Source organism: Mustela lutreola, chromosome 1 (genome assembly GCF_030435805.1).
Source record: "Mustela lutreola isolate mMusLut2 chromosome 1, mMusLut2.pri, whole genome shotgun sequence".
Taxonomy (NCBI): domain Eukaryota; kingdom Metazoa; phylum Chordata; class Mammalia; order Carnivora; family Mustelidae; genus Mustela; species Mustela lutreola.
The window spans coordinates 66,198,875-66,208,515 of NC_081290.1; the positions used below are offsets into that span (position 1 = coordinate 66,198,875).

General features: G+C 63.5%; 1 protein-coding gene across 1 annotated transcript; it reads right to left on the reverse strand.

Annotated features, from left to right (window-relative positions):
- Positions 1-1,524: 1,524 nt before the first annotated feature.
- Positions 1,525-6,189, reverse strand: HMX1 (H6 family homeobox 1). Its single transcript, XM_059154455.1, has 2 exons — positions 5,507-6,189; positions 1,525-2,860 (listed from the first exon to the last, which is right to left on the reverse strand). Exons 1-2 carry the CDS (start codon positions 5,904-5,906, stop codon positions 2,199-2,201), a joined length of 1,062 nt encoding a protein of 353 aa, XP_059010438.1. The 5' UTR covers positions 5,907-6,189; the 3' UTR covers positions 1,525-2,198.
- Positions 6,190-9,641: the final 3,452 nt, after the last annotated feature.

The following is a 9,641-nucleotide window of genomic DNA, read 5'->3' on the forward strand; positions in this document are numbered from 1 at the left end:
CCCCAGGTGGGGCCCCAGGCAGGAGCAGGAACATTGAGGCCTACCTACAGCAGAGTGGGGAGAGTGGGAGGGAGCAGAGAGGGGAAGATGGGCTGGTGCTGCCCTTGGAAGGGCCTCCTGGGCACCCCCGTGTCCCGCTTGGCTACTGACCAGAAGCCACACCCTTGGAAAATAACTAGCAGGAAATTCATTTAATTGAAGCAGATCAGAAGTCCCTCCCAAAGTTCAGTAAAACCTAGTTTGGAGAAAAGCAGTGTGGGGCAGCTCCCCCACCAGCCCAAAGAGGAGGACAGCTGGCCCCTGAAGGGCCCAAGGAAGGCCAAGGTGGCCACAAGGGAATGCACCTGTGGGGTTAGGGGCTAGGTGTGGGGGGAGGGAGCCCGGAAATCTCTCTTATGCAGAGGGAACCATAAGCCAGAAGGCAAGGACTTAGAGGCCAAGGACCTCCCAAGCCATGGGCTCACCTCCTCCAGGAGGCCCCACTTTCCAGGCCTGGCCTCCGGGCACTGGGAGCTGGCTGGCCCTCAGGCTCGGGATGTTCCAGACAGACAGATGGACCACCAGCACAGGGTAGACCCCCTTGGCACCTTTTCCTGGGCTGTCTGGTGCCACCTCTGAGAGCACGGAGCCCCTGGTATGGCCGGTCACTACATCTCAGCCCAAGAGCCAGAAGCTGAGGGACAGACACAGGTTTCCAGGGGGGGGCTCAATTCTGTTAGAAGGGACCCAAATTTCTAGCCCCAAATGACCTCTCTCCCCAACTGGAGAAGCATAACCACAGAGGGTCCTTCATCTCTCCCCCTTTGCAGGGGACCCTGTAGTCACCTTGTAACAGCTTATCTTGGGGTGGACAGAGCCTGAATGGCCATCATATAATCCAGACTACTGGAATAAGCTTTTGTTCTGAACCCACAAACTCGGGCCCTGAGCTGGGGCTTTGCCCACCGACCTGGATCCCCCCCCCCCCCCCCCGTGGAGCTTGCCAGAGATTGTAGATGGCCCAGGGACTGAGAGGCTGGAGAGCACCATTCCCCACTGACCTTGCTAGGAGTGTCCATGTTTTGTTTGAGCCAAAAGAAAAACCCACACGGTTAGAGATGGCCATCAACAAAGGGGCTGTGGATGGAGGGACCCACACAGACACAGCCACAGCCAACAGCCCCTTGTGCCAGAGGCAATGGGCTCCACCTCCACCTGACTCATGGCTTTTAGGTTTCATGGAGGTCCCAGAATGGTGGGACACAGGCCACAGAGCCCCCTTCTCTCCCCCAACCCTTTACCTTCCCTGCGGCAAAGTCCCCCCGAGGACCAGCTGGGCCTCCCGGGATATGGGAGCTAGAGCAAGAAGTCCCCAGACCCGGACTCCTGCCTGCCCTTTCCACCTTGCCACCGGTCCTTGGTCAGCACAGAAAGAGCTCCAGGAAGGAAGGATGGACTGACGGATGGACAGGACCCATGGTGGCCTGCTAGCAGAGGAGGAGCCCCGCCCCAGTGATCACAAAGCAGCAGAAACAGTCCAGAAAACGTCCCTTTTATTCCGTATGCAAATAAGTAGATTTGTTTTTTTTAAAAAGTCTTCACCAGAAGAACTGGAGGCCATGGCCCAGGAGAGAAGCCCCAGCCTGGCCCTATCTGTGAAGGGACACTCTGACGCTGGGGCCACTGGCCGGTCTTCGCCCCTTCCCCTGTGCAGGGGCACTTGCCCTGGAGGTCTCCCTCCGTAGGGCCGACTGCCAAGGCCTTGAGGCTGGTCACAGTCCTCTGGAAGCCTGCTGTCGGGGTCCTGCGCGGTCCTGGGAAGGGACATGTATGTGGGGTGGGGGCCGTGCTGGGGAGCAGTCACCTTGAAGCACCTTGGACAGCCTCTTGGCCTTGGTGGAGTGGGCCTGGGCATTGGCTGGCCGCAGTGGGGCAGTGGGAGGTGGCTGAACTTGCTCTTCAGTGGAGGACTGTCCTGCCAGAGCTGCCGGCCGCAGGGCACAGTGTCTCTCCTGGATGTCCTCTTCCCTGCCACAGGTCCAACCTGTCTGGGTGCCGCGGTGGACGACATCTCTGTTACATTCTGGACAAGTTTAAGACAGGGTTCGGGTCTGCTGTGCAGCCTGCGATCTGGTGCAGAGGGGCCCTCCCCCAGCGCGCTCCCTGGGCTGCCCCAGAGGTCCCCAGCGGACCCAGGCAGTGGGCCCAGCGGGTGGGGCTCACACCAGGCCAGGCATCTGCGCCCGCAGGAAGGGCACGGAGGCAGCTGCCGGGAAGGCGGCCAGCGGGTAGGCGAGGGCCCCGGAGAAGCCAAGCAGCGGCGGTGGCGGCGCGGGCGCGGGCGCGGCGGGAGCTAGCGGGAAGGGCAGCGCGGCAGCCGGGGGGCCGGGGGCGGCTGCGGCCGGAGGGCTCTCGTGGTAGAGCACCGGCACGCGGACGAGGCGCTGCGCACCCGGCGGTGACAGGCTGGCCGCTTCCAGCTCTGCGGCCAGCTGCCGTTTCCACTTGTTGCGACGGTTCTGGAACCAGATCTTGACCTGCGTCTCGGTGAGCTGCAGGGAGGCAGCGAGGCCGGCGCGCTCCGCGCTGCTCAGGTAGCGCTTCAGGTCGAAAGTGGACTCGAGCTGGAAGACCTGGCTGCGCGAGAAGACCGTGCGCGTCTTCTTCTTGCGACTGCCAGCGACGCCGACTCCGCCGCGCGCCTCGCCCGCCGCCGCGGGGGCCTCGGCCAGCTCGGCCGCCTCTTCCGAGCCGGCCGCTGGGCCCCGCGCCGCTAGCTCCGCCGCCTCTCGCTGCACGGCTCCCGGCCCGGGGGCCCGCTGCCAGGCACCCTCCGCTCGGCCCATCTCCTCGCCGGTCTCAGGTGAGTCCCGGTCGCTGGCTGCAGGGGAGAGAGGGACACACGGTTGGTTCTGGGGCTAATCCCCAGACCCAATCACTGTGGCTGGCCGCTTCCCCAAACCGCGGCCTCTCCCACAGCTGCCAACAAAACCGGTTCCCCGCGTATCCCCGCGCTGCTGCCTGGAAAGCTCACCCAGGGATGGAGAAAGGGAGAGGCGAGAGGAGGTGAGCAGTACTACAAACCAGCAGGCTGGCAACACAGCCTGGCTCAGGGCTGCACATACACACCAGGGGACGAGAGGGGAGAGAGGAAAGAAAAGAAACAGAAATGCAAACAGAAACACAGAAAAGAGATTCTCGAAACCAGTGTTTCCGCACTGAAACATGACGAAGAACACGACGAAGAATTGTAGGCGGCACAGGGCCCGGGAGGAAAGACTGACATCGGAGATACAAACAAGGGCACCCTGACTCCCAGCACCCAGCCCTATGCCAAGCCCCCCAAACACAGAAACGAAGACTTGCAGTGACCCTCCCTAGCCACCTGCATATGCGGACAGATGCAAAAAGTCCCGCTTGCTCAGAAATAGCCCTGGGAAGGAGAATAAATGCATGCAAACAGTCCCCAAACAAAACTCCAGGTGGCACTGGGATCCCCACTCCCTCTCCACTTCCTGCACCCCTCACCCAGACACCCACAGAGGCCTGCCTGTCCATTCTCCCCAGCACAAGTACAAACGGGGGTCCGCAGAAACACAGCATCTGCAGGGCATCCCCACCGTTCTTGCAGCCTTGGCTGAGCCTGGGGGCTTGGGGTTAAAGAAGGGCCTCCAAGGGTTCCCGAGCTTGTGCTCCAAATGCCGGGCTCCACCTGATCTCCCAACAGTAAGGAGATGTCCCCCAGGACTGGCACGAGATGGGGACGGTGCCTCCAGGTGAAGGAGGCTGCCAGGTGCACATCCATATTCCTGCACCACCACCCCCCCAGAGTGCGGGGTGCAGGCCAGTCAGGGTCAGCATGCCCTTCAGCCTCCCCTTGGTTTGAGTCCCTCCACCTTCCCCCCCACCCTGTGCCAAGCCTTGGTAGGTCTAAGTGGAGGTTGGCCCCTGCAGCCCCTGCCCTCGGAAGCCAGGGCCTGCCGGCAACATCAGTGTTTACAAGGTGTGCCCACAAAGCTCAGCTTGTATGTGTGGCTCGGGCCCCTGGGGGTGTGTGGAGTCATGTGTGTGCCCCTGTCCAACCCTGGGTGGTGTGAGCCTTCTGGGTGCCTGATGGGGAGTCTGGTCCAGTCCGGCCTATGTGCTACCAGACAGGAGAAGCCTGTCTCTTCACAGCACCCTAAGCGCCCAGACTCACAGAGGCCCATGCACTACCCCAAGACACCACTCTAGGCCTGCCAGCGTCGGTGGCAAACCTGGACCCTAACCCGCATTGCACGAAATAAGAAGCCCCATCTTCAGGAGTTGGGGGGGGGGGGCCGCAGGGGAACCTGGGGCAAGGTGGAGATCACAGCTCACCCTGCCAGACCTTCTCAGAAACATTCCTGGGGCGGGGGGGGCACGAAATATGGTCACTTGATTTCAGGGAAACGCTAGAGCCCTGATCCAGTGTACGTGAAAGGGGTGGAAATCCCAGACTTTTCTGGGTATGGGTTCTGGGAAGTGGATCCCTTGGCAGAAGGATCACTCCTGATCTAGGTGGGGAATTTATCGACAGGGGTCTGGCCACCTACCCCCCAGCACACATTAACGGATTTTGGAGCAAGAACCTGGAACAGTCCTCACACTGGCTTTACAGTATGTGTGTTGGGGGGGCGGTGGGTAATGGCCAGGCCTGGGGGCCAGCGTTCCAATGACTTCCTGGTGTTCTTCCCAGGGGTTTTCCTCCAAAGGGCAGGTCCCCAAGGGGTTCGGTGAGCCCGGGCAGAGCGAGCAGAACTCAGGGCAAGAGGGGTGAGCAGCTCTGGGGCTGAGAACCCCCACTCCCAGCATCTGAGCCCTCAGCAAGGAACAAAGGCAAGGGAGGGGGAGGGGCAGAAAAGGAAGAGAGAGGGGGTGGGTCTGGGGGCTTCAGAACGGCTCCCTTCTTGCCCAGGAGGACCAAGAGGGAGGCCTCTGAGGCCCCAGCCCCAGTCTGCAACTCTCAAGAGATGGGGTTTTGGGGGCACAGACGCTCCCCCCTCTACTATCCAGCCCCCCAACAGTGGCTCCCTCTACTCCAGCCCCTTCAGGCTTCCGGGTCTTCCGGGTGGGACTCTACTTTGTCTTCACTTCTTCTGCCCTTACCTCCCGGTCTTCTCACCGTCACCCGCGGGGCTGCTGTGTCTGCCTCTTCTCCTTTCCTCTCTCCGCACAGCCCTCTCCTTCTTCCTCTCTCCCTCTTCTCCCACCCTCTCTCTGCTCTCCGTCTTTCCCTGTCTTTTTCTATGCCCCTTCCCTCGCTGGGCTTCAGCAGCCCGTGGTCCCTGGGCTCCTCTCCTCTGGCTCTCCAGCCTCCCTCGGACCCGCAGAGCCTGGCGGACGAGGGGTGACGCCGAAGCCGTGTGGTGACCCTGTCCCGAGGAGCGGGCCTCCAAACCCGCCCCGCTACACGCGAGGAGGAGGGCGGCCCCGAAAGGCCTCCGACGGACCCAAAGCCCACGAGCACTCTCCCCGGCCGCCCACGCCTCCCGGTGCCCCCACTCACTGTCCGGACTGAGGCCGCCGCCGTAGCCGCCGTGCGCCGGTGGGTACCAGCGCGTCGCTGCGCCGCAGCCAAGCGCGTAGGGCGGCCCGGGGCCGGGGGGCGGCCGGGGACCGAGGCCCAGTGCGCCCGGCCCTAGCAGCGCCCGCGCCCGCGCCCGCGCCTCCCCGCCGGGCCCCGCGCCCGCACGCAGCTGCCGCCGCCGCTGCAGCCGCCGTCGCCGCGCCTGCTCCGCGTCCTCGTCCTCCGGGTCGTCGTCGTCCTCCTCCTCGTCCTCGCGGCCGCCGCCGCCCTGGGCCGTGCGCCTGGCGCCCTTGGCCTCGGCCGCCAGCAGGTTCTCGATGAGGAAGGAGGAGGCGCGGGCCGGCGTGGCGCGCCCGGGCTCCGTCAGCTCGTCCGGCATCGCGGCCGCGGGCCCGTCGGGCTCTGCGCGCTGCTCAGGGGTCCCGGGCCCCCGCCGGGGACTGTGGCGCGCGGCTCCCGGGCGCACGCGCGGGCCGGCCCTGGAGCGGCCGCCGGGAACGCTGGCGTCGGGCCCCGCCGAGCGGGCGGCGGCCTCGGCGCGGGGCTGGGCTGGGCCGGGAGCGGGTGCGTGCCGACAGCCGGCCGGACAGCAGCCTCGCTCGCCTTTCACGTCGCCGCTCTGGTCGCCGCCCGGGCCGGCCCGCTGGGGGCGGGGAGGGGCGGGGGAGGGGCCGGCAGGGGCGGGGCGGCGCGGGCCCGGCGGGTCGCCGGCGCAGCCGGAGGACGCCGCGGCGGGCCCGGAGCGCGGCCGCGGCCCGAAAGACGCCGCCGGGGGCCGGACGCGCGGGCGGGCGCGCGGCCGAGGGCGGGCGGCGGGAAGGCCGGGGCCGGGGGTCGCGGCGGGGTCGGCCCCGCGTGATCCATTCCCCGGGCCCCCGCCGCCCGGGCCGGGGGTGGGGGGGTGGGGCGGGGCCTCGGCCGGGCGGCCGCCCATTGGCCGCGGGGCCCCGAGGAAGGCGGGCGGGCCAATCACCGTCCGGCGGTGGCCGTAATCGCTTCGCCACGGGGAGAGTGTAGGACCGAGCGTGAGTAACTGTGCGCGCGCTCGCGAGTGTGGTATGTACGTGTGTGCACGTGGGTGTGCGCGCGCGTGGGTGGGCGTGTGGATGTGCGTGTGCACGGGGGGCGTGAAGACCCCGGGACTTCCAGGAAAGCGTCAGAGGCTGGGCCACAGCCATTTGTTTCAAGACTGTGGCTGCAAAGCTGTGGCATATTTCAATATTTACATTTAATAAAATATGCTTTCCACGCTGAATGTGGTGCCGTAGAACTCTCTAGTTCCCAGGCTCAGCACCAGAACGTAAGGCAATGTTCGCCCCTACCCCCGCTCCTGGCGCCCGAAGGCCCGCACAGTGAGAGTGGCTCCCCAGCGACCGGCTCCCTGGGAGGCCCGGGACTTAGTCGGGGAGCGTCGGCCACTGTCCCTGGCCGAGGAGCTCTTGGGGGCAGGCCCCATGCCTCACTGAGACTCCGTTTCTGGATGTGAACCCGTGGGGAGTCTCCTCCCCTTTCTGCAGCAGGGAGCACGGGACAAGAGTGCATTCCGGCCCAGCCGTCACCCTTGGAGCTGTGTCCGCTCAGGAGTAACCTTGTGACCAGGCTCGCAGCCCTATGGCGCGGGTGGAGTGGGCTTCATCTAACACGGGTTATCTCAGCGAGATCTGTCCTGACCCCCAGTGCCAGCCACGGCCCCCAGTCCAACCGAGTGCTGCCTGCCTTCTCTGGGAGGGCTGCAGGCCTGGATAGTTTCAAGTTTCCGATCAGCTACCCGGAGGAGCATCAACCCCATTTTCCAGAGGGGAAAACAGAGGGAGGCGAGGAGAGGAGAGACTGCCCCAGATGGTAAGTGGCTCTAGCAGGCCTGTAACTCTGGAGCTCTGGGTCTAGAGTGGGCACCACGTCCCCGGAGTCGGATTCGGGAGCCGAGGGGTGAGGCCCAGAGATCAGGCCAGGACAAGGTGAAGCTGGCCAGGCTCTTAGATGCTGCACGTCCCCAGGGCATTTCCTGGCATGCCTGCCTCCAACCAGCTTCCCCCCTGTCAGCCCCTCACTAGCCCAGGAGCTGGGGAGCTGGGACCGACATGGGGTGTGCATTTCAGCAGCCTCTACAAGCAGGTGCTGTGCCCATCTTCTCTGGTCCTCACATACCGCCCCTGAAGGGGCAAAGAGGGTCAAAGACAGGAACTCACCCCAGCCTGGAGGCAGACACTGGGATGAGGGCTCTTCCCACTTTGTGTAGATAAGGATACTGAGCAAAAGTGACAAGAGCTGGGGTCTTAGGGAAGAGTTGGGGTCTCCCAAGTATTGTTCCCTGGGGGCAGCCAGGGTAAGAGAAACTCCGGCAGGGGCAGGGGAGAGCCACAAGGGGATAAGCCCAGGGAAGAAATGGGAGCCTCAGTCCTTTGATAAATGCTACCCTGGGCTAATCACACAGTCTAATTGGGGGACACTTTGGATAATTGGGAGGAAACTGAGGCCAGAGAGAGACCCAGATAAGAAAACAATGACTGTGAGGATGGGTGTCTTCCAGATAACCACCGATTTTAGGCAAGTTGTCTTGGGGCCACCTTCAGCATTCTTCTTGAACCACAAGCCTGAGAGGTTCGTGCCCAGTTTATTCCCATTATTTCCAAGCACCTTGAGAGTGGGGGGTTTCTGGGGAGTCTGGGTTTTGATTCTCTCTGCTCTCAGGCTGTGTGGCCCTGGGCGCCAGGGCGGGGGGGGGGGGGGCTCTGATCTGGGTTTTTTCTCCTATGAACCTCTGGTACTAAGCACCCAGCCACGCAGGCTCTTGCGAGGGAGGCTGGGTGCTCCCGGGAGGGGGACTCAGGCACCCGGGCTCGCCAGGGTCGCCCCACTGCCTCTGCGGGGGGACGGAGGAAGGTCGCGGTGGAAGGCGAGGGGTAGGCTGAACACACGCGGTGGAGCCCGAGGCCTTCTCGCCGTCCAGCCCGGGGTTGCGGGGGGCGCTTCTCCACCGCCGGCACCGGTTCGCCACGACTGCAACGGCGGAGCGCGAGCGCACTGCGCGGTCCTCCGAGAGCGGCCAGATGGTTGCCGCTGTGGCATCGGGTCCCTTAGGGAGGAGAGGGAGCCGCACGGTGCTCGCCCAGGCCTCCCGCCTCTGTGTGCTGCGCGGGTCCCTGAGCCAGAGCCCCGCAGCCAAAGGGCAGCCCTGCGTCGAGGTGGGCAGAGAGGCGGGTTCCTAGACAGGATTGCGGGGCAGAGCAGAGGCGGAGGTCGGGATCACCGTCGTGGAGGCTTTGCGCCTTCCGCCTGGCGGGTAGCTCCGAGGGGCTCTATGTTCTCAACCCCAGGACATTCTCCTGTCCCGGCACTCTCTCCAGACTGACACTGCCCCTTGGGGGCCCTGACCTGAGCAAGGTTTCTGGCACTAAGTGGGCCAGAGCGCAGTCTTCTGGTCACCGGTAAGCACCGTGCAGAGGGACTCCCGGTAGTCCCCTCTCTGCATCTCTGCTTCCATGAGGCTGCCCTTCCTTACTTCTCTGTCTACTCTTGTCCTTTCTTACCAGCTCCAGCTCTCCCCTTCCCTTGTTGGGGGGGGGGGGGGAAGACGGACCCCACAGAGTCCCAGCAAATGGTCCCAAAGGACACCCAGTGCTCTTCTCGGCTGGACAGTGAGCAGAGACCCAGCCTCATTACCCAAGTCCCAGCTGCAGAGCTTGGGGCCAGTCACCACAGATGCCCCTTAACTCGAAGAAGTGTTGGTGGGAATCATCCCAGCAGCTTGGATAGGGAGCCAGCAGACTGTGGCCGGCCACCACCTGTTGTGTTTGGTCTTAATAAGCTTTTCCTTTTTAAAATAATTTTAGGGGGATGCATGGGTGGCTCAGTGGGTTAAAGCCTCTGCCTTTGGCTCTGGTCATGATCCCAGGGTCCTGGGATCGAGCCCCACATCGGCTCTCTGCTCAGCTGGAAGCCTGCTTCCTCCTCTCTCTCTCTCTCTCTCTGCCTGCCTCTCTGCCTACTTGTGATCTCTGTCTGTCAAATAAATAAAATCTTAAAAAAATAAAAATAAAAATTTTAGGGAATGTCCACTTTTATGTATTCATTCTTATGTTTAAATAATCTCTACACCCAACATGGGGAATGT